The sequence below is a fragment of the Temnothorax americanus genome, unplaced genomic scaffold (genome assembly GCF_048541705.1).
Source record: "Temnothorax americanus isolate GAGA-0224 unplaced genomic scaffold, ASM4854170v1 Scaffold3, whole genome shotgun sequence".
Classification (NCBI taxonomy): domain Eukaryota; kingdom Metazoa; phylum Arthropoda; class Insecta; order Hymenoptera; family Formicidae; genus Temnothorax; species Temnothorax americanus.
Window position 1 is genome coordinate 3,278,710 of NW_027509442.1, and position 25,305 is coordinate 3,304,014.

General features: G+C 35.4%; 2 protein-coding genes across 5 annotated transcripts in view; one reads left to right on the plus strand and one right to left on the minus strand.

Annotated features, from left to right (window-relative positions):
* Nucleotides 1-1,825: 1,825 nt before the first annotated feature.
* On the plus strand, nt 1,826-5,568 carry LOC143900418 (uncharacterized). Its single transcript, XM_077411740.1, has 6 exons — nt 1,826-2,306; nt 2,405-2,697; nt 2,967-3,116; nt 3,179-3,293; nt 3,424-3,601; nt 3,682-5,568. Exons 1-6 carry the CDS (start codon nt 2,094-2,096, stop codon nt 3,810-3,812), a joined length of 1,080 nt encoding a protein of 359 aa, XP_077267866.1. The 5' UTR covers nt 1,826-2,093; the 3' UTR covers nt 3,813-5,568.
* Nucleotides 5,569-5,817: 249 nt separating this feature from the next.
* The window catches only part of Nachra3 (nicotinic acetylcholine receptor alpha3 subunit), an 84,564-nt gene continuing 65,076 nt past the window's right edge, over nt 5,818-25,305 (minus strand). For 3 of the 4 annotated variants that reach the window (XM_077411736.1, XM_077411735.1, XM_077411734.1), the window contains exons 4-14: nt 22,054-22,193; nt 21,656-21,700; nt 16,323-16,432; nt 15,154-15,334; nt 14,136-14,251; nt 13,641-13,809; nt 11,378-11,514; nt 10,925-11,083; nt 9,442-9,630; nt 8,610-8,823; nt 5,818-8,047 (exon numbers count right to left, since the gene is read on the minus strand). In XM_077411736.1, the coding sequence (XP_077267862.1) occupies nt 7,850-8,047; nt 8,610-8,823; nt 9,442-9,630; nt 10,925-11,083; nt 11,378-11,514; nt 13,641-13,809; nt 14,136-14,251; nt 15,154-15,334; nt 16,323-16,432; nt 21,656-21,700; nt 22,054-22,193 (1,658 nt within the window). In that variant the 3' untranslated portion in view covers nt 5,818-7,849. The remainder of the gene's footprint in view (nt 8,048-8,609; nt 8,824-9,441; nt 9,631-10,924; nt 11,084-11,377; nt 11,515-13,640; nt 13,810-14,135; nt 14,252-15,153; nt 15,335-16,322; nt 16,433-21,655; nt 21,701-22,053; nt 22,194-25,305) is intronic. The other variant, XM_077411737.1, reaches the window with a different exon arrangement.

Below are 25,305 nucleotides of genomic sequence, written 5' to 3' on the forward strand. Positions count from 1 at the left end.
TGACTTTTATATTCATTCCGTATCGTGAGTTATACATGCTTTTATGATTCTCTTAAGATATGGTACCTCAGGGGTTTTCAAATAGTAGCGCACATATATTGGTATATTTGCTATTATTTATACATATCGATGACCTAATTAAAATAATCAAAAGATAGAAATAATTATTTATTCTCCTGCTTAATAGCAAAGAGAATCGTTGCTGCAATAAATGCAAGCTGCGTAAAATAGTTAAACTTCAACGAGTATTTGAGAGTCCCTGAGACCGTGTATAAATTATCGATTATTTATGGGTCATAATTAATATACACACGTAGTAACGACGTAGTAACGTAATCATTAGAATACAAATACCGCGTGCTGCGGTAATGGTTCACTCTTCGCGTGGAATCGTGACTAAAAGATTGGCGACGTTAACTAGATTATTAATAAAGAATATTTGATACTTGAATGCAATTATGCGAAAAAGAACGCACAAGTCCAATCGGAATATAAGCAAATTTTTACTATTGTACCATTACGCGAAATAAAAAATTTAATTATTCATATCAAGATTCTGAGAAATTGTACATAAAAGAGAACCACTCTGTAATCGATTTAATGTTAACGCAAACCTTCTATTTCGAAAAAGTTCTTTTTTGCATAATTAAATCTGTTGCGAACGATGTAATTGCAGTCCTTGTGTCAGGACATTCGCTACGCAATCAAAATATTGTCGCATACAGTATTTTGTGCTTTCTTCGTTGTTTGCGCTATGATAAAAAATACTTTAGAAATTGATTCAGTCGATCAAATTTTATCGAACGGCGTAATCATTCTAATATATTAAGATGTACGCGTGCGTTCATTATTTTGGTGTCCTTTAGCTTTACACAAACGTGTAAGTGTTTGCATCATGGAATTAGGTGGAACTGCCTTGATTTTATATTGCGATAAGTATAATGCTGTTAAAAACGCTCAATTTCAGTAAAACACGCAGTCAGCTTTATAGTAGACGATACCGACGATTGAGATGTACAGATTAAATTTGCGTACTGAATCTTCGAGATACTTGTACGGTCTTTGTAAAACGTCTGCGTCACTTGAAAATCTTGTAATAGTAATAAATTAATTACTTCCAAAGTCTATTGTCTGATCTGTCTCGCACGACCAAATCCCTAATTAAAAAATATATCAAAGAATTTATACGCGATTCCCAATCTTCGAAACTATAACAAGTCCTACTTTTTTTGCAATGTTTATCTCGATGGAAAAGAAAATTTACTTTTTTAAATTCAAGGAAGAGAGTTATCCCTAATCTAAAATACTTTCAATCTATCACGATACAATTTTCAGAAAGGTAAAAAATTTAAACATGTTTTACTATAATATATATATATATATATATATATATCTTCATATTAATTCAGTACAATAATTAATAAATAATTTTATAATGCAAATTTAGAATTCTTATACTTACGTGAAAAATTAATATTTAATTACCCACATTTATTGTATTTGCTAATTAACACAAATATAAATATACTCGACTAAATTTGCATTATAAAATTATTTATTAATTATTGTACTGAATTAATATGAAGATATATATATTATATAATAAATCATAAAATTTAATGCTGCGTTGCAAGTGATATTTTATACGTTTGTGTGTGGTCGAAAATTTCTATATATTAATATTTTTCAATTATCTCTGTGTGTCCATTGCAATTTTTTATACACTTTGCTAATCGAGATTACTCTTATTGCTGGATAAGGGGTAAGGAATGTGAAAGGTGTAGGTGTAGAAATGTAAGGTGTAGGATGAAATCGGCAGTCGGCACACGTGCGCGCCAGCGTGCGTCCTCTAGCGAAATATCGCTGCCGGAGCCGGAGTGACAAGCTATCAGAGTATCAGCTGCAATCAGCTGTCAGACGTCAGGCGTCAGCCGTAGGACACGGGTACGCCGGGCAAGTACGTGGTAACGGAAGGAATAAGAAATAAATTTGAGCGTTCTTGTCACGGCGGTACCACTAGGGCTCATTTTGTATCTTTAACGTTACGATGTTGTGCCTCTATCGTATCACTGTCGGGCGATAAGAAATTTCACATGTATGAACAAGCCGCGAGTAGCTGGGCCGTTGGCCTATACTCTCTGCTCGATCCAACGAAATTCCTGCCGTTTCTCCCGAGTTTATGGGACAAGCAAGCCATCGGCTCGCGTTACCCAAACGACACGAAGGTACGGGAGACCGATGTGCTCGTGGGATATCTCGTTCTATTCTGGGTGATACTGTACTTGGTGTACGAGAAGTGTCTTAACGTGAGTTCAACACGTTTGCGTTTTGAAATTTGAATGTCACGCATATATTTCTTCCAAAATGTATAAATTTATATCTTGCTTATTCTCGTCGTACGCAGTCTCTGTTCAGGCGTATGTGCTTTCCACTGGTCCAACGAAGCAGGATAATTGAGGCTGTGTGGAACTTCGGATTCTGTTTCGGTAGTATATGTTACATGCTGTCATCGGCCATGCAGCTCCTGAGCTTTTCACCTCAAGAGCAGGGAACGGCGTACCGGGAATTGGGAGTCGCGCTGCACAAGAGCTTTTACTTTCATCAAGCGGGAATCGACGTACTGTGTCATGGTGCTTGGATAAAGGGCTGTGCAAACTTGCTCTTCGCATCTTTCGTCCTGAATCCATATCAGCAAAAGTAAATCATTCTGCAGTTACAACTATTTTGTTATAGACATAACATTTTTCTTCATTTTTTTTTTTGATATGGCTTTTATTTGCGCTTAGTCTTTATTTCCTTCTCTTCTCACAATCCGTCTTATCCTGAAAACTGTTTCAAGTAAATCTTTAAATCTCGATCTTTCATTTAACATTGTTATATTGATAATTGACATTTCTTGCATTATTAATATAATATTTGTGCGATTTCATGGGTATATAAGAATATTATATGCGTATGTTTCACAGTTATAGGTGGTGTACAGTTACGAGTACCTTTCTAATGTATAAAACTATTGACATTGTGATGGTTAATATCTGTCGGATCCTGTTGTGCATTTTTCAAACTGTTGGGAGACCAGTATCTAAGCTGTTATTTCTGTTACACTGCCTGACTTGGTTAGTACATATTCCCGATTTATTTCCAATCAATTTATTATGTGACATACGATATTCCTCAGGATCTATTTGTACTTGCATTATGTGCCTACATTTGTACTTTGGTCAGAAGAAGTTAAATATGCAAGAACGGAACCTGGCTTGTGGCTTTGGTTTGCAGCAGAATGCTTAGATTCGGTAGGAACAAATGTATACTTATACATATATTTGTTAATTAGATATAAGTATTACGGACAGTGTTGATTTTTTTGCATTATACAATATGCGTGTATATGAATGCTGTATGTTAATGAGAATATGCAATTAGGTATGGTTAAGACTCATTGGACACGCGAAAGCTACACATTGGCTCGAGATCTGTCTCTTTCCACCGCCAACGCGGGAAGCCATTGAATTGGCTGGTATCCATAAAAGGCACAGAGAATCTTTGAGGAAATGTAATAAAAGAAGAGCAAAGAAAGTCGAATTGTGGCAAACCCTAGTTTGTAAGTTCAAAATGCTTATTTTTTATTTGAAATTTGTATTAGATTGTAACCTGGATTGTAACGTGTTATCATGTGAACAGGCGCAATGGCGATTAAAAAGAAAATTAAAAGGATTCGTGAAGCTAAAAGCAATATAGGTGCATCGACAAAAGATCTTGAGGAACTGGAATCGTTTGAAACGCAAGTAGATAGCGAGTTAGCGGAGAATTAGAAGTTGTACTGAAATATTTCTGAAAAGTAGCATTTGCAGAACTTATACCAACGACAAAAGAGTTTTACGAGTCTTTTTCAAACGAATTTATTTGTACGATGAAAGAATAGATTTTATTGTGATGTTCAAAACATCGAATGCGCACGAATTTTTTAAGATTGTTTTGCCACATCGATGGCATGCATTATTTTCAACGAGCACTATTCTCTATTGAGATTCGTGTATAGCTATATTTGTACGTAATTATAAATTAGTGACTTAACAAATGAAGCAATTAAAGCTGTGTATTCTGAAAGAGATCAGAATCAGAATCAATGTAAAAAGACTACTGCAATTTTTATATAAAAATTAAGTTTATTTCATAATTTCGTAGATGTACACCCGCTTATGTAGAAAATTCATCGGCGTTTACGCGTTTATAATTTAGTTTAGGATGTCTCGACAACAGTTAACTGGATAATCCAGTAACGTTACAATCGAGTCGGAGGCGTTTTCTCGGAGCAAATATTTAGGAGCACTGTTGTTAATCGCTTTGTTGATCTATACAAACTCAAAGCACATAAATATTACACTAGTCATAGATGTAAAATACGGTATCGGTTCGTTGAATGGCACACTTATCCAAATTGAATATACGTTCCTTCGTGTGATATAACTGCACCTAAATCCTCGAAGTAGTAAGTTTGCGTTTGCGAAGCTGTACATATACGATATGTGACGCTATATTGTTAATACGAAGTTATATTATCGTGCAGTTTGCATTTGCATCGATGGACGATGTAGACATCGTCACTACGTCGCAGTAACAAGTTGATTTTGGGTCACATCATAAATTCGATTACAGTGGCTTTGATACCGGGTACCATATACCATCCTTGTTTATGGCAGTAAATAGGTAATGTGCATTTTTGAGCAACGAAATCGTTATATCGCAGTAATTTTAGGGGCGGCGCTAGAGACGTACTTAACATACAGTCTCGCTCTTAAAATTGGCAGACAAAATCCAGATTTTCTTACAAGTGGAATATTGTTTGGTACTACGTTTTTTTTCCCCTAGAAAGAGAGCCCGTATATCTTTTAAATCGTATTTTCTAAATATGTATGTATGCAGTGTTCTTTTCAATTCTGGATGATGCAGAGATATTGTCCTGTTGTATTTAAACTGTTGTTGATAAATTATTACATTGTTGATAAATGTATTATATAAATGAAGACAACGACAATTTATTAGATAAGTTTAATCTTATAGACACACTTACAAAATATCTTGTTATATTGTTTTATATCGTGTGTACGGGTTATTTATATGTTTACGGATGTATAACCACCAGAGAGATGCAATTTGCGTTTATTTGCAACTATCACTGCGCTTATTTCGATAAAGTGTAATCGTCATCCTTATTATACGCACGTTCATGACTCAAGCACTGTTTGTTGAACAAAAGAGGAAAGAAATTCGAGCTAAAGTACTTTTAAACTTCATTTCAATGCTATAACGAATTAACGATGATATATGACCAAAACGATTGTATTTAATGCATCGTATTAATTTCATTACCGCGACCGCGAAAACAAATCAATAATGGTGCTTGCTGTTACATTCATCTCTTTCTGTCTAAATATTCCGAAAGCACGAAAATTTACGGAGAAACCTTTCGTATACCTTGAAGCTGATGAGTAATTTAGAAATGTCAATTAAATTATACGTGTATGTTATTTATCGACAAAATTATTATATTTCGATTCCAAAATGATACATTGTAGGATTAATAAAACTTACAATTTACATCCAGGTAAATTATCTATCTATAATTAAAATTCTTTAATCGCGCGCCGGTACGCGCGCTCTAAAGAGTCTTTTTTCGTTCTAAATTATATCGAAACGTACAAAGTATCAAACGACGATTTACTACCTCATAATCCATGATTACATATGACACACTAATAACAAATTATCGCGTTCGTAATACTTATTGTTTCCTTTTTCTCTTTTTGGCAAGAATGGCTGCAGGTCGCCGTGTGTCGAAACGAATTGGAATTCAATGGTATCGGGGTAGGAAGACGACAAAAATCATGGTAGGGAAACACTGTCAAACAATTCTTGTTATCGTACATTATATATTCCATCAAATCCGTTTAATAAATGCCCGCCGTGTCGGCTGGTATACGGGATGGTGCTGGAACAAATGTAATTACGAAAGTTACTCTTATTACAAACATATACATTATGAGCAATAAAAGTTGAGTCCTTTAAACTTCCTCTTTTTTTTTTCTCTTAGGCCCAACCCTTTTTCTGCGCCGTGTAATCGATGCAGATATTTAGAATTTCATTTTTCATTTATCTTTAATTTTTTTTTTAATACGAGAGAACACGCACTTTCGTTCTTTGTGAAAATATGGCCCCATTGTTACAGGCTCGATGTAGTGTTGGGAAATATTCCTCTTATTTTGTTCCTGAGTCTGCAACAGGCTTCGTATGACTTCGTGCCACTTGCATCTTTCGCGTCGCTATACTTCCTCTTCTCCCCTTCCCTTTACTGGCGATGTACGTATCTCTTGTAAAAGCAATTTAATAATATGTTAGAAATAATAATTTATTGCTTGCCGTGTTCAGGGTATCTTCTATTCTAACGTACTGACAGGGGATAGGGTGATGTTGACATGGATGTCGTCGCGTTTCTACAAACGCAACTGGCACGAAATCGCACTGTGTTAAGATCTTTCTGAATTAATTCTACAGTATATACGTGTTTTATCCTTCCTTTTACCTACTATATATATTCATTTCTTTTATTAAACTTTATATTTTCCTAGTCGCGAAACAGGCCGCATTTGAATCCGATGATGATAAGTGAGCTCTTCTTATTACTCGAGCTTATTATTTTGTACGTGCAATAAAAATAGTATTAGGTACCTTAAACAATCAACTTTTTTGATAAAGTTTAGATTTCAAACATATTAAAAAAAAATAAGATATGGAATTGGATTAAACAGAAAATAATTGCATAAATCTAGACGAAGATATACAAACCAATGCGAGGCTGCAAATTCTGTGTCATAAATATATATCCTCGCTTAGATCTTTTTTAAAACCAGCCAATCTTTATTTCACTTTATAATTGCACGTTTTATCGATTCGCACGATAAGCTCAATTTTCCTCCGATTTAATTCGAGAAATAGGAAGATCTATCTCGCGTTCATCGGATTGTATTACCTACATGTGAACTTCTTACACCGTCCATGTGCTACACGGAATCAGCGCGCAAATGGTTGAGACATATTCTTCGTCGCGTTACTCTTTCCTTTATCACCTTCTGTACGCGGGAAGCTCATCTCCCACTGTGGCTCGGGAATTCTTTTAAGACGACAAAATCAACGCGTGATTACGAATCGCTTTATCCCCTATAGGCCATAATTAATTAATGTAAGCGTATTTCGCTTATTTCATTATAAACAGCAATTTGACAGTTTTTAATAATCGAGAAGGAAGAAATTCTCTCGAAAGTGAGACTGCTGAAATTAATCTGCTTTTGAATTTAAAAAATTAAGAATTTACGATAAAATAAATTAATTGGCTATTTTCTAATTGTCTCACATATGGGGTTGCAGAATTTTTTTTAGTTAACAATTGTCCTGTGTGTTGCGCGAAACAGAGAAGTGAGGAATACGCATCGCCTTAACCCATTAACTGTCACCGTTCTCATTTGTGAACCAGCGACTCTTTATTTCTTATACCATCAATTAGCCATTAATAATTTTCTTATATCGTCGGTTAAAAATAAAACATAAAAGTCCGACAGTTAGTGGGTTAATAATAATAAGAATTCTCCGTTCGGCAGCGGCGCAAATGCGCAAAGTCGAACGACACGCACTCATGCAAAAGTCGAAGACCTGGCGAGGCTTCAGTCTTTCGGACGTTAATACGTTTCGCTTGTCGCCTGTGTCGATGTAGTAATAATAGTAGTAATAGGTTGTTATGTATATGTTTGTATACGTGTTTTACGCGCGCGTCATTAATGGAATTAGTAATTGTCCCTCAGAGGGGCGTGACGATGTGTGGCTTGGCAGTGGTGGAGGCGATTTCGGAGAGCCGTACGTCGATGGGGATGCGATCGTCGTACAAGGTCGGCGCCTGCAGGATAATCCCGGCCGTGCCGACGACTACGGCTAACGTAAAGATCCAGAGGAATAGTCTGTCGAGCACCATCGCGACGTACTTCCAATCCTCCTTGACCTACGATCGAGTCGTCGGCGACGATAAAAAATGTAAACCATTGCATTGTTTTCTACAGCTACGCGAAGCGGCAGATTTATGCGGACACGCGGAAAAAAGATTCTATTGAGAATTGCAATAAAGTTGCCGCTATTCCGAAATGTATTGAAATGTCCTGACATTTTATGACCGAAATTACCATATTTTTATTCGAAAATATTACCCACGTTTCATATTTAACAAAAAGATGCCGTTATTTGAATATTTTAATTTGAAACAATTTGAACCGATTTAATTTCGCTAAAGTGAAAAACTTGACTTTTGACTTGATTTAAACTTCAATCGCATCTTGATCAAAACTTGATTTAACAAATCAATGTTTGTTAAATAAAAAATATCTGATAAAAGCCTAAAAGATATCTGAACATCGTAAAAAGATCCAGAACATTTCTAAATTTTGGATTTTTTTAGATTTCCTAATTTTTCTTAGACATCCTATAAAGATCTTCTGGATAGTGTATGTTACATTTTGTATATCTCGGAATGCTGCATTGTTATCTCAATTGTGCAAAAACATAATTACTCTAGTAGAATCCTCTTCTCTCTTCGTATGATCGGCGATGAAGCGAATGCCTTCTATGGCCTTGTATAGTTCTGGGCAGTGATGCCAATGGTGAAGCGCGTTGCAGAGAGCGTCGACGCTCTCCTCTGTTGGAAGCTGCGGCGGCGGCGCGGCCGTTGCCACTGGCGAACCGTGGATACGGCACGTGCTTCCTAAATTTACTGCTTCCAACTCCCTAAGCAGACAATGCATAAGTCGCAAAACAAGAGATAACCACAGATATATATATATATATATATATATTCTAGAAATTTAAAAAAATAAATTGAGGAAATATAAGACGTTGCGCAAAAACATCCAGATAGAAATTTCAGGGCAATTAAAAGTAATTAATTCTACGACACATAAAAGTGAGAACATATTTATTATGCTAACGTCATTTTGATATTTTGAATTTTTTAAGATTTAATTTTTTACATTTACTATTTTACTATTTCTAGTACTGATTTCTCACAAAATATATCATTAAAATCATTCATGCGTTGTAAAACTAAGCTTATATTCAAGAATTTTATATCACCAACACAATTACTTGTACAAGTACGCTTTTTTGCAAAATCTATGGCTTCAGTTTTGTGTATAATCTTTATCTAACTTGTAAGATATGTTTTATCAGGTATATCAAAACGTACAATAAAATGATGCGATACATAATGCGTATCATATGTAGGTAAAGAGCTTGCGAAATTATAATAATTAAATAAATTACACTTTATATTTTGAACCATAATAATACACCAAACAATACATATGTATTATTTGGAGCGTTCCGTGAGTAATCTTGGCGACGCACCGAGGATGCAGCTCGTCCCGTGAGTCAACACTAGGAAAGAGCACGGAGGACTCGACCAGCTCCGATGCCGAGGACTCGACGAACAGTGATGGGTCTCGCAGTTCGAGACCGTTGCATGTTCTGACCATCACGCGATGACCATGATGCCCGCCCATGCTACGCCCATGCTTATCTAGCTGGTACTGCGGCCTAAAATGGTAAAAACACAATATAGTTTATCCGAGTTATCCGACATGGAGACTCATTTTGTCTCCCCAATCCGATTCCGGAACTATAAAAGCACGTCCGCGAACACGCTGAGATTCGTGCGATCATATGTAATATCTTGCACACTTTAAAAATTCCCGTCACATTATTTATTTAAATTTGTAATACATTCTTAGCACGTACACCTTGCTTGGTTCGTTATCCCTTTTTATCTCCTTTGTTTTCAATTTTTCGATCCCTGATCTATTATTATTTTTAAAAATTCCTGATAGTCAGAGATTGACTAGTTACTACGATCGCACGAATGATTTTTTTTGGATCCATAGTTCCGAAGCCGACGTTCTTCTACGAGTAACTGAAGAACTGAACCCCAATATTATAGAATCCACTGATTGCCCGTATTATAATGGCTTTAAGCTTGGTGTGCAGCAATGAATAATTTATTGCTCCGTAAAGTCAGCTGGTTTACGATACTCGTACCGTACTGCAACGAGATCGTGACTACACATGCTCCTAACTTTTAGTTTGGCATAGTTGCGAGTGTTTCGAGATGTATGTATATTCGAATAATGCATATATATTTGAATGATGAGGAGCGTTTGTAAATTCGATGTAAAGTTAGTGTGTGGCTATGCGATAATGCCCAATTTAACGTATCAACGAAGCATTATTGCGTTCAATATTGCGCGTTGCGTACAAGTATGTAACGTATAATGGCGTCGCGCGGCGTAAAAAAATGTTACGCATCATAAAATAAAATTCCTGAATAAAAGTGCACATTTATCGAACATTATCGACGTTCAATTTCGCCACTTTTGTGCCATCAGAAAAAGCTCTAACCTAATTCTAGAATCTAGATAGTTTAATTTGATAATTATATGAATTTAAAAGTGCATACTCTTTTCACAGAGATTGGTGCGGCATTTAAATGTAGTACAGTTTTTTATGCGCAATCTCTGGTGAAAAATAAGTAAATGATCGTCCCGATCGTCGAGTCGAGCGCGAGAATGTCAAGCGACGCGCGTCTCGCCGGGAATCAGGAAATTTTATTTGTATGACAAATAAATACACAGCGGGAAGAGATGCGACTAACGATAGGCGGACACATCACTCACGATGCAGCGCGATGCAGAAGTGATGCACCGTGGTGCTAAATGCTTGCAGGTATGACGCGACACTAACGTCACGTGCACGGGAAACACTAATGAGTGCTCTAATGCCCGCTCTGGCGTGGTTCCAATGACCGGGCCACAAATGCCAGAAGAATATATCTTGCCTGGAATCGTAATCGGTTCGCTGCGATGGCGTATTATACCTGCGCATTACCAGCAGCCTCGGCAGAACGTGGATGAACACGCGTCGGACCCACGGCGACATTACGTGGGTCTGCGGCGAACGGAAGTGCACATTCAGGACCACCACTGTTACGCATATGCTGCAATGCACGAAAGAAAGATGCCAGGAGATGCGAAAAGATATGCGGACCGCGATAGTTATTCCGGTAATTGTACTAGCTTTAAATTAAAGTGGCACATGTTTTTCGACGGGCGGAACAATAAAACATCAGGAATAGCACATTGGCGAAAGACCAGCATTAAAAAAAAATCTGAATTTTATTCGATTAGTATCATTAAAGCGAATGTGCCATTTAACTTAATAAATTTAACGTTCGATGTACGCACTTATTACAAGTGTCTTCTGCAGTCGCGACTATTTTTGTTTACCGTACCTGAAGGTGTCGAGGATCATAGTGAAGAGGACGAATTTACCAAGAAGCGGTACCACGAGCGACGTAGGCGGGATAATCTCGGCCAGCAAGAGGAAGAACACAGTCAGTGACAATAGAATCGAGATGGACAAGCTGACCTACGGCAGAACGAGAGAAAATAAGTTTTAACCTTGCGATACATTATTTAAATCGCGAAAACGCGACAAGAATGTGCTACGAGAATGATATGCAGAGATATAAATTATACTCTCTTGGGTATGTCCCTGAATATTAAATTAGATTACATGGCACATACACACACACACACACACACATACATATAAACTGATGTAAAATAATCTAAATTTTTATTTTATTCTTGATTTCTTATAGATATAAGTCTCTCAGAAACCAAACTAATTAATAAGTAAAATAAGTCAGTGAAATGAAACCAAACTAATTAACTTCACTTTGTATAAATGATTTTGGTATCGGAGCCAATAAATTAATTTATAACTTTATTAATTTTTTCTTTACTTTTTATTCCATAAAGTTGATCAGTTTGGTTTCTAAGAATTAAGCTCATGTATTATTCCGAATACCTATAAACGATTTTGAGAGCCCAAAGTCTTATTTCCTTTATTTATAAACGATTATATAATTGTATTGCAATTACAATGTTTCGAATTGCTTTATTTGTAACGTTAGAAAGAAGATTTACGAGTTAATAATTTCATCGAAAATTAATACTTATTTGAGAATATTGCGTTAGGAAGGAAACAGGTAAAGCGTTTTAAAGTGGAATTTTAATTTTATCAGTATGTTTCTATCTCTTTTCATAATGTACGGAACGAGCTTTCGACCGCAAATTTATACGGCTACAAACGCACACGAGTTATACCTTAAAAGTGCATCGGGACCGATTGAAAAGGGATTTGTCTCTCAGTTCTCTCGCAATTGATTCTGCCGAGCACGTTGCAAGACGCATTACAGCCGCTTCACCCGGGTCCTGTTTCTTTCCCCGTTAGTTTCTCTCGTTACGTATTCTCGCCGATTGCTAAACGACCGGCACCCTGACGTTTGACCTTCCTTCCCTTTTTTCCCGCTTGGCTTATTCTGCCGCGGAGAACAACTCGGTACACCTTTCGCGGTGACAAAGCGGAAAAATAGGTCTGAATTATGTAGCCGGTAAGTGGATATTGGTGCTCGAGGTCGAGTGTGCTTTACGGACTTACGACACGCTTAAAGATGTAACATCGACGCGAAAAGGTCGTCTCGGATTAAATCGTAATTGACGCGCTAGCTGTGCCATATTCCAATATTCCGATCTAATCGAGCCAAATCTTTGCGTCTGCAAAATTAATTTCCAACTACGACGCTGAAACAAAGTCCCCGAAAGTGCAATGTATAAACGCGATATCGAGACAATAAGGTCGATCGTGAATAAAATTGTAGTGGCGCGCGAACTATACCGTTCTATTCTGATAAGGTCGATCGCGAGTTATTTCGATTTGATCGAATAAAATTATTGCATTTTGAGGATTAATCTCTGCTTTGCGTCCCTAAGAAATATATCATTCTAATCTTATCTAATCGAATAAAATCTTTGCGCTTTAAAAATTAATTTTTGTCCCTGACTAATTTTTTTCTGCGATTAAATATCTAAACTTTTTTAAGAACACACACACTTGTAAAAAAAATATTTGCGAAAAGATTAAATATATATCAGGCTGCAATAGCGCAATTTTATATATTTTCTCATCTAATCTATAATCGTAAACAAATCATGTTATTATAATTCAATTCAAATTTTATTTTTTTTGTATTTTTGTTGTAAAATTCTGTTACATAACATATCGACAGAAAATTAAATTTCTAATAAAAAAAAAGCTTTGAATTTTTAATTAATCGCTCACTAGATTAAAGTTTCAATCTGACTTAATTTGATACAATTTTCGAGTATATGGAGATTCACTTCTAATTATTCTCCTAAAATATTCGGAAGTATATAAAAACGAAACTCTCAAACGATTACATTCTATTTTCTATATTTTTTTACTTTGATTTAATCTACAAAACATAAAAGCGTTTCCAAAACTATATTTTAGCCTCGTTTCTGGAACAAAATATCTAATTTCTATGAAATTTTAGGCCTGAAGGAATAAAACAAACAATTTTCTCAATACAAGGAAAAAGATGAGGCGAAATAAATATTATATCCCTAAGGCGTATTACTGGCTCACACAGCACATAAAATAAAATAAAATAAAAATGAATTAATTACCTTCTCTCCACTGTCGCTTGGCAAGTAAAACACCAACACCGTGAGGAATGATATCCCCATGCAGGGTATTATGAGGTTAACGGTGTAAAATAGAGTCTTCCGTCTCATGGTGATGTTGAAAGTGATGTCGAGGTAAGGCTCGTCACAACACGTGTAAAACTTTTCGTTTCTGCAATTTGCACATTCACGTACTTCGCTCAACGATCGATTACAATAGTATTAAAAGCGTCTCATGCATATTTTCGCAACCTTCCTTCGATTCAAAATAAAAATTGAAGTTCTATCTACATTAATGCTGATTATTAATAAAGTTATTATTAATGCTTAATTAAATCGCTCGAAGTACGGGAAAAGTCAGTCTATACGTCGTCATAAATATATTTCCAATTTGTTAAATGAAATCGTTGGATTCGCAGAAAACCATTCCGTAGGAAACCAAACACAAATTATTGATCTGAGAGAAGTTTACAAAATTATTAAAGCGTGTATATGTACCTCACAGCAGGGACTTCTAGTATATCCCACTCGACGGAAGTATAAAACTCCGACAGATCGACGCCGATGTCGACGACATTGCTGCCTCGGACCTCGTCGATGTGTCTAAGATCGACCTTAACAGTAAATTACTAAATTTTACAATGCATTGTTGATATCGCGCTGCTTAACGTCCAATCAATCGATACTTATGCTCGATCTTTTTCTATCATCATGAGAAAGTCCACTCACGTACTATATCAACAAAATATTTAAAGTTAAATCAGAACAAATAATTACAATCTGTAAAAGCCTTAGCATAAGCAGAGATAGATTGTATTATTATATTATATAAAACGAGAGCGCGTGCCATGCTCTTCAAATAACGCATTAAATACCTAATAATTAGGTCAGTCAATTCGCCTCACCTTTCATCTCTTTTAGTTCAAGTTCAATTCCGTCCAGCCGCCATTTATACTCGATTGCACTTCTATCTAACAAGCGACATTTTACTCGAGAAAATAAGATAAGCGATATATACGATCTTTCACCGCGCGGTGTCTAACGACCGGGGGACAATAATACTCCTCTCGTCGTAACATGCCACGAAAGTCGTTCTCAGAATATTTATAATTGCTCTAACAAGAGCCTTGCGAGATCTTCCTGTTGCATCAACAGATTGAATTCTTTGAGTCATCGAGATGGATTACATTCGTTATCTAGGAATAACGCATATCGCAAAAGGAAAAGTTCTAATTATTTCAGACTTTCGATTCGTGAAGAAGAAATATGATTGGAGAAATGTGATATATATAAATATCCTTGGCAACTGTACACTTCTACGTACAATACAATGTCTTTCTATATGTATATGTTTGCCTTTTTACGTATGTATAATTGTCAACTCTCTTTTTAACTCACGAATAGAGGCAAATGGCTTTCCTGCGACGATTAAATCGATCGGTCATGTGTTTGTAGAAGGAAACGTTAGAGGAAGGAAATTTTCGAAACATCCGCGAGATAAGTAGGCGATTCTCACCTGGAAGCCGTCGTAAGTCCACGAGCCAAATTTCATCACGCACGTCTGCTCGTCGAAGGGAAAATATTCGACGTCGATCTCGCAGGAAGACTTATAAATCGCCGGCGGCTTCCATTCGACCCTACCCGTGTAGTTGAGGGTCGCCTTCGTCGCCAGCGTCACCTCGAAGTTACCGTCGGCGCTGTGTTAAACGTAAATTATTTTATATTCCCGCATATTTCGCGGAAGAAAATAATCTCACTAAAAAAATATACAAGTAATTGATTCCAAATTATGTTTTGTTTGAAAGCCTATCATTCCAATACAGGAGTAATATTTAATAACTTTTTTTACGGGTTTGCGGTATGCTGTACAAAATGTCCAAAAATATTGGGATCATATTGATATCGAAAGAGGTCAAATTGATATCTAAACTATAGATAAAAGAAGGTAATATGAACACGTCCATATATACAACAATGCTTTATCAAAGAATTATAAGAGATCAATGATTCAGGGGCGAAACTGTTCTCATGAGTTTCATAACCCCTCCTGACCTTTTTTATTTATTCAACGTTGTACTGTCTTCTATAACCCTAAATAAATATAAACAATACAGATTCTTGTGATCCTGAATAAATAAAACGGTACAGAGATCAAGATAACTATAAATATAAATGACAATTGTTTTTCTGAGGCAACGAGTCGTTTAGCAGTTGCGTATATAAGAATAGTTTTACCATTGAATCATTGATAAGTCTTTACTAAAGCATTTTTAGGCATGGTTGCATTAGAAATTTTTACAATCTATTTAACAAATTGAACATACTCTATTTTAGTCTCAATCTTTTTTTGAACATTTTGTATGATTTGTCACTCAACATATGTTTTATTCTTCAGAAGATAGCTGATTTATTTTTGAAAAGATAAGTTCTACCATACTTAATAATTTTAATCTTCAATGTTTCTTAATAAACATATAAAAAGTTTTTTATCTTAAAGTGATGAGAATAATTAATTGTCCCCACGTGCTTTTATCTGACACATTATATATTGTAAGCGCGAGATTACCGCGTCTTTTAATCAGTAATTTATTCAAATCAATAATATTTTACACTAACGATGTGTGTATATTTAAAAAAAAGAACGGAAAGATGGCAAATCTAATCGTCGTTACCGATCGATCTTACTTGTTGTATAAAACTATATCGGGCCTCCATATGTGATCTGACGGCACATGCAGCATTTCCACTCCACCGTACTCCTTCGGATCCCATTTTAATTTGTAATCATACCATGCCTGCGAACAAAGAATCGACGTAACATTAACGTATATACTACCCTTCTTGTCATTTTGTCACTTTTACTTATCATGTGTTACTTTACGTCTTTCGAGGGATTAGGCCACTGTAGAAATTTGAAAAATTACGTATTCTTTTGTCGCGTTTTCTTAACAGTACAAAATTACCTTTTTCAAAAAAGGTAAAAAAATTTGGCGCGAGACACTACCGTGTCTCTTGATAGAATCTCGAATGCAATCTTTTTCCTATTACTGGCGTTCTTCTCCAAACTGAATGCAATTCGCAACACACAGCATCGTCACTGTCGGAGTTTGCGAGCGTATTTTTCGAGAGCAGTGTATTATCGTTGCTACAATTCCGGATAAACTCCCGAAATGTTGCGCCCGACATGTCGATCATTCGTGATACGTGATATTCTCGTTTCTCTCTAATCGAAGTAAATATTTAAGATAAATAACTAATCGAGATAAATACGAACAATCACATGCTGTCACGTTCGTCAAATTTAGCATATGCTAGAACATTTTACCAATAATTATATAGTCGTAATTACGGATATTAAATTATAGTCTAGCACACTACCATACCAAACTGTTCATGTAATAATTTTCTTACTTTCCTCAAAAAACTTATGAAATTTTTAGATTGAATATTTCGAATTATTAATAGAAATTGAAAAACGTTTTTAACGAAGATGAGAATCTAATGAATAAACTGCACTATTGCAAAATTTCGATATGTTTCTTTTTTTTGCACTTTCAATATATTACATACAAAAACAGCATTTCATCCATCTTGTCTATTGTGCAAATTTTCAATAGATTAACGGTCGTATATAACTATGGGATAATGATGTCCGTCAAAAATAATGCCTGTCTTTCATAATGCCTGTTACTTTAATGCTCGAGTCTAATGCGGAAATGCGGAAATCTTCGAACAAGAATAACTGATAATAATAATTATATCTGTGAACCAATACGTTCATACGTGAGGTCATGATGGACTTTTTCTTCAGTTATTTATTCGTTGATCAGGAAATCGCGCTGGTCATATCTTCTCCGACGCAGTATTGATTGCTCTGCTTTTGATTGAACGCAGATGCAATAGGATCGATTCTATACGATTTCCATCTTGGAGCGAATGTAATTATTATATGTTCCTCTGTTAATGATTGGTATACATTAGATATTGCAATTAGAAAGTCAATTATTAGATTAATTGATGCAATTAGATGGATAAGTAACGTTTTCCTCAAAACTGTTTCAAATTTACAAAATGGTGTGAATAGTGCATGTCCCTGATAATTAAAACAATTCTTTCAGATTCAATACGCATATTCTCAGATACACATTCTCTACCTAAATGTAACGGTTTTTTCGATAAAATTTAGTCTTTTTTGACGAGATAATATGGCCATCTTTTTCTTTTGTTTTAACAACTTGTGAAAATACCCACAAGTTAAAAACATGCTATTTTGTTATTTCAACAAATCTCAATTTTTTCTAAGTAAACAACAAATAACTCAATGTAAAAAATAAGAAAAAAATTTGACTTTTTAATTCCAGATTATTAGTCTAAGCTCAATTAAAAAAGCCATTATTTCATTATTTTCTACAAATGTCATTTACACAAGTAAGTAACTTTGATATTTTTCATTTTGCTCTATAAAATATTACAATAATTATAATTAATAATATTTAATAATAAAATATGCAAATGCTCACATTTCTTTCTAATTCAAAAAGAGCATCTTAAAATTAGTCTATTTTTTCGACTCTTTACAGTGGCCTAATCTTTTAAATTGACAAGTACAACTTAACACCATGTCGTGCTATTATTATATATAACTTTGCGTTGCGTAGGAAGTGATGTAGTTTTTCGAACAAAACTTTTCTTTCATATTATATTCTCTTTTTCGTGCCCGTCGGGAACAAACTCATATTTTTGCATGCCAGAACAATGTCGTAAATATCGATGATTGAATAAATCATTGTGAAAAATCGTCGTTCGGAATAGAAGGGAAACGATGTATTATCGCATTGAACAAAATACCATAAAACTATTCGCGTGTTTTATGTTTCTTCGTCGCACACGTGAACGCGGTGCAGACACACTTTTCGCCGCGAGTATTCAATGAATTTATCTATCGCTAATTCATGGATTTAAAATTGGTCTAGCGACAAAGGATCGGGAGATGACGCTGAAGCTACTTCACGGGGACAAACCGTGCACAGAGGCAATATTTTGCAACTTTCCTCATTGAGAGTTGTAAGGCTGAAACGCGCAGATTTGCATGCGGTGCAACGAACTTCTTCTTCTTCTTCTTCTTGTTCATTCATTCATTCTCGTTTAAAATTGCGCGTTTTATTAAAAAATTTCTATGCCGGTGATCTATTCGATTCCATAAATAACACACGAAGCTTGTGTTTTTTCTCTCAGAATTTCGTAATAAAACTAAAAAATGTGTAGGATTAATATTGTATAGTGACGCACTGCGTATTCAAGAACAAGTAATCTTTGTCGACGATATTCAACTTTCATAAAAAATATCTTAAGATAAATAGATCAAAACTTTTGCAGTAAATTTTTGAAGATAAATTTAAAGTCAATTTTTTTCTCGATAAAAATGCTGAGAGTCATCGCTCTTGGGAGTTTTTAAAATTACAATATCTTATATAAACTGCAATTATGCTTTAAATTAAAATCCTGTTAAAATAAATAATCTATTCAAGTGTAATATTGCTCTTAATTTTTTTTTTACAAATAACAAAGATTATTTAAACAAGAATTCTATTTTCAACCTATTATTCAAAAACTATCGGCGTCTTTTTGTTGAAAACATTTTCTAAAAAAATTTAAAAAACCAATGAATATTTTTTTCCATTTATTGCGGTCGCTTTGTAAAATTTCTGAGTAAACTAATTAAACGTAAAAACTAAATTAGCCTTAATAAATACACGATTGCTTTGATTACTTGATTACTGTCAATTTTCTACTTATGTCAACGGAACGTCCAAGAACGATGGAGCGCCGGAAATGCGCTTCCTTCGGGCGTGGACATAACCTTTATGCGTAGAGGCATGTCATATTAGCCCAGAGCCGAAGTCTCTCTTCGTTTACACATCGCTATATTTGCCAGATAGAATATTATGCCGGCATACAGTTGAACGTGACTATATTCTGCGAAATTTGGCTGTGTTTAACCGAACCAAAGGTAACGGTTAGTTAAATAGCGACCGGTGCGCACTCTGCGAGGTAATTTATTAAATATTCATCGTGAAGTATATATATATATATATATATATATATATATATATATATATATAGCGTAATCCACATAATCCATATTTGCAACTCCGACACGCTTTAAAGCAGGGAATTAAATTTAACCACAGAATGGATCAAATGTTTGTTTGCAATATGTTAAATTTTCTATTGATCCTCCATTGGACTCTAACGCGTCATTTTTTCGTAGTAATTAAATGTATGCGCATAATTGCGATTTCGATTTTACGTAGTAATTAAATGTATGTTAATTGCGATTCTAATTTTAACGCAATTAAAATATATATACTGTATAACAAACATGGCACGATACGTTTTATTAAATTTACTACCGCAGATCAGTGGGAATGACGTTATTGCCACAAGTCAATAATATATTACAGAAATTACAATTATGACAAAGTTTAGTTTAAAAAGTTTAATTTAAAAAATCGCCGCCGCGGATATTTTCGGCCAACTTGCCACCAACAATACGACCCGATTAATCCCGTCGATGAATCGCGGCGAAATTAACATTTTCGTACGCGAACTTTGCTATAACATTGATGCGTGATGCGGTGGACATCCCGAACTTTCGGGTGGCATGACGCCCGTCCGTAACTCTCCGAACTGTATGCGCGAGCATTGACGACGATATGTCTGGTTTACCGTGTAACATTAATATTTGGTGTCTTTTCATATTACCAACGGGATTTCCACGAACGACACGAATAATGAACTGATAGGAATTGCCAAATATAGAGATACGTGGATTCCCAATTTGTGAAATTTAATCATCTATATATGTATGGAATATAGTTTTATCAATAAAACAAAGATACACGATCGACGAACGTAATTATGCTACTTCTAATTTAATTTTAATTTATTTTTAATAATTTGCGAACACACACACACACACACACACAAAGACTTGATAATGAAACGAATGAGACGCATGTAAGCTAATGCATATGTGCTGTTCATGCGAGGACCTGAAATAAACTCAGGATAAATCAAAATTTGTAATAAAATTGGAGCGTTTCAATCTCAAATACTTTGATATAAATTTCAATTTATTCTGATTTGATTTCTATTACCGACCTCGTCAACCATTCCATTTTATTTTTTGATTGTTTGCAACGATGGAATAACAATAATTAAAACTTTATATGTACAAATATCTGACAAGAGAAATACGATAATAAAATCTACAATGCGCGTACAAAAAAATTATGCAAACAAAGTCAATAAGATAAATCCCGACGTGCCGAGAAAAAAAACACAATTTCTTTAAAAATACTACAACCGGAGAAATCAATATATAACGATATTATAAAATACACAAATGTATTTTTATTCTCGTTGATCTGACAACAAGAGCCTTAAGTATATGTTTAGAAGATTTATCAAGCAACACCCTGTAATCGTGTTATGAGGTATCTGCTTCTTAATGGCCCGATTTTTCGTCGCGAGTCGCGCGTATTTATTGCACGAATCTATTTCGTGCCCGCTATACATATATCCTAGAAAACGGAAAAACGCGGTCGCGCACATGGGGCGAATATCTATCTATCTTACGTAATCCAGCATTTGAAAGTGGGTTGCACGGTTCACCGGAGTTATTTTCTGGCTTCTCCGGGCGGAAGCTTCTGTCCGATCTTCCTTTCTGCATGCTTACGAAAATCCGCGCGCGCCTGCATATGTAGACACGTGCTAAAACGTGTCATCGACAGGCCGAACATTTACTTTACACGTGGACGACGGCCAACAATGCAAGTTTCAGCGGACCTCGAAGCGGCCTTACGTAATCGGAAATTGTTACGATTCGTTACGAATGTTACTCCAACATCGTTCAGTATTATCATTATACGCGCTTAACGAATATCTCATTAAAAATCCCCCGATTTATCTCTTCTTTAATTCCTACGTTACGATGATCTTTTAGGATATATTACCTGCTCGACCCAGAGGTTCGTCGTCATGATCTGATTCTTCAAATTCTGCAAGAGAATAATTTTGTGAGAATACATCGCTCTCCCCTGCTCTGAAAATATATCGCAACATTCCTTTATGAGCTAATTTATCTCATGCTCTTTCAAGATGATTAAAAAACGGACTATGTATATGTACGCGTCAACGGGATCTGCTATAACAATTTTTATCATTACGGAATATAAAGTACGCGTTAAAATTCGCCTTCGGATAATGGCAATAGTGCTTCGAAAATTGATATATCAAAATATTATAACGTACAAAAATATCTAATATTAATATTTGAATCCGCAATTTTTGTTTGCTTGGTTTTCTCACATTGTTGTACGAGCAATATGGTCGTGAGGATACAATTGCTTACCACATCGATGAGCTGCGAAAGCTTGAGCTTTATTTTAACGGTGAGGGCGTCTGTGACGTTGACCACTGGACGAACCAGCTTGTTGTAATTCGACAAGAGATCGTCGTATAATCGCTTCGCGTCTGGATTTCCTGAGCATCCTGGAAATATAGGAGAAGCGCGTGTCCTAAAATCGTCGCCCAAATGGGAAACTTATCGCACTAAAAACTAAATTTCCACACGTTACAATGCTTATTGTATTTATATGTATAGCAGTAGGCTTAAAGTTAGATTAACAACTTTAGATTAACAATTAACAACAGCAAACTTAATCGAATGTATGTAATATCAAACTTATATGTACACTATATGTCATACAAATATATTTTATTGTATAAATTATTACTATATATAAAAAAGTCCGAAAATAATTTACTTTTATATTTTACGAATTAATTTAAATGGATTTTCCATTTACGATCTATTGTAGCTTCATTGTATTTTTTTCACTTTAATATGACTTTTCGTTACTTCTACGAGATTTAGGACTAATATCGCGATTCGGACGATAGTCGATAAACGAAGCGAAAACAAAGGAATCCGAAAGGACACGAGGAGAGGAAAAGCGGGAAATATTTCGCTCCGAGGGCAGATATCAAAGGAAGGGAGACAACCGTGGATAGTTTGCACACATAACAGGACAGCTCGGTAATTCCGCTTCGTAGTTTTCCCATTATCCGTGCCCGTGTGAGCGTGTATATTTCGCTTTGCGCATATTTAACCCTTTGCCGTACGCGGCAGCGCATAAAGTGTTGCAGTCATTATAAAGACCAACACATAGGCTGAAATATACGATACGATATACCAGCCGTCGTCCGAATCGTTCCTCCATTTATTTGCAATTTCAAAGTAAAATGTTGAGCCTCTGAATCTGCGTGCAACGTTGCGAATCACCATTAATATTGGAGTCACAAAGCGCGGCCTGAGATGTACATTTCGCTAATTGTAAGTATCCCGCGCGATAACGCAGAATGTATGTGCGTGTGAATGGATAAATGTGCCGGAAGAATACTGTTGTATAAATTCTTTTTAATGTTCAATTCTTTCGTGTCTCAAAAGTTTGCGATATTTCATTGAGCGGATTTCCGGTCATTTTGCTTGAGAACACATTCAGGAGGCTAGAGATAACTGAATATTTTTCAATACAGTATAATGTCCAATCTTCAATCTGTATTGAAATATTATCGGAAATTGCATTGTTATAATAATTGTAAGATTAACGGAGACAAAAAAAGTAATATAATTCTCCGCCATTATAAATTTTTTCCACATCATCTATCAAATCACTGACTTACGGTACAAAATGTATTTGTTATATTGCAAATTCTGTAATTTATCCATCTGCGTTGATTGAGGAAATTTCATTTTTCAACGACGAATTAGCGCTGGATATGTAGAGACGACAAACACTTCCGCTCGTACGACGAGGCGTGCGAATACTTGTCGATATTTCGTCATTACGATAGAGTCGCCGACGGGTTCGGCTCGCCCGCCGTTATATTATTTATTCCGTTCGCGCGTCGTTTTATTACCGTTTTACGAGCTCCCAACCATCCCGTTCCTAACGCGTGACGTAACGTCGCCAGTAATTTTAATTTTGAAACTGAGCCAGGGAAGGTCCTTCCGGCTGGTATATTGAAAGACGCAGTCCCGGGAAATTGGATTCAAGACTAGCCAGAAAGATCATAGTCTTTGACATAGAGTAATCTTGAAATACTAGTATCAACGATACGCTAAAATTTATATACGTGTGTTAAAAATGTTACAACATATGTAATTGGCAAAAACCCTACGATAAAACTTTTTACTATACGGAGCGTTGTCCTTTTATAGTGATTTAACTTTCACGGTATTAAAATTTTGCGCGAAATATCTGCTAACGCGATGAAAAATTGTTTCCGACTTATACATTTATGTATTTACAATTTATTGATTTCATACATCTCTGTGATTTAATAAATTTTAATGGCATAGGTACATATGTCGCGCGTACATTTTACTCGATTTTATAATAGTATTTTACAATATACCAAACCGTACAAATATTTCGAAGATGTTATCGATAATTGAGCACAAAAAATTTATCTAATCTGAATTACAATTAATGTAAATACTAACAAATAACAAGGAAAAAGTGAATTTTGTGAGTTAAATGCGATTAGTTGTGCGTGAATTAACGTTACATTTAATTAACAATTTAATACAAAGTTATAAATCATACATTTTAGCTCTATTTTGACGTCAGCAAAGTGGTAACAGATAAATTAAATAATCTCGCGCTCTCTGACGAGCATCAAATGAGCATATCAAGATTGAATGGACACAAAGACAATGTATATTTTTGCTGACAAACCTTGAATCAAAGTTGTCACTTTTTCCTTGTTGTTAAATTTAATGTCTTTAGTTAATTATATGTCAATGTCTTTCAATTTCAAGAGTCTTTAGTTAATTATCCATGTATTTTAATATAAATACAATATCTATTACTTATTTAAGTAAATATCACGATTCACGACTATTATCTGACAATCGTACATATAACTATTCGAAACGTAGTTAATTCTCCAAACGGGGTGGCATTTGAAGGTCTGGTTTTGTAATCGCGTCGTTTGCTCCGTTCAGCTGTACTGTTCGCGCACGTTTTTCCCAGTAAAAAAAAAAACAGAGAAACGAAACGACGATGTTACGACCGTCTAGCTCGTGAGAGTACACTCCACTTGCATATAGGTGCGCAAGAACAACGCGGAGAAATGCACTCGTAAACGCAGACGACCTGTGTATGTCCATACTCGCAAACCGCGGTAATGTACGCATCTCATAGACCTGCACAGATGTATGCACGACAATGCGTATTCGCGTATAACGACGTGGGCGTTCGTGTGGATTATAACGCCGTCGGGCTCGCAAACACACTCGCGGGACATGGAAAACGCTTTACGAGCCTCAAGTAGATTTTGCGATCACGCGCACATTTATAGTCGTTATATATATGAATGCAGAAATAACATTCGCCTATATGCATTTTGAATTTTCGTGCGTGTTTTTTCTGCAAAATGGGGGAGGAAAATCCGCCAAAAAAAGAATATGTTCTTTTTTTATTATTAAAAAATTTTCATTTATTAGGAAAGGAAAACCTGGCTTGTAAATTACCCGACACTATCTATTTATTTTGTAATCTATTTAACTATTTCATGTTCAGTACATGTGTGTTCT

Coding starts and splice junctions, on each gene's coding strand:
- LOC143900418 (XM_077411740.1), top strand. CDS start 2,094: ATGTATGAACAAGCCGCGAGTAGCTGGGCCGTTGGCCTATACTCTCTG. Junction 3,117..3,178: donor CTGTTACACTGCCTGACTTG/GTTAGTACATAT, acceptor GATATTCCTCAG/GATCTATTTGTACTTGCATT. Junction 3,602..3,681: donor ATTGTGGCAAACCCTAGTTT/GTAAGTTCAAAA, acceptor TCATGTGAACAG/GCGCAATGGCGATTAAAAAG.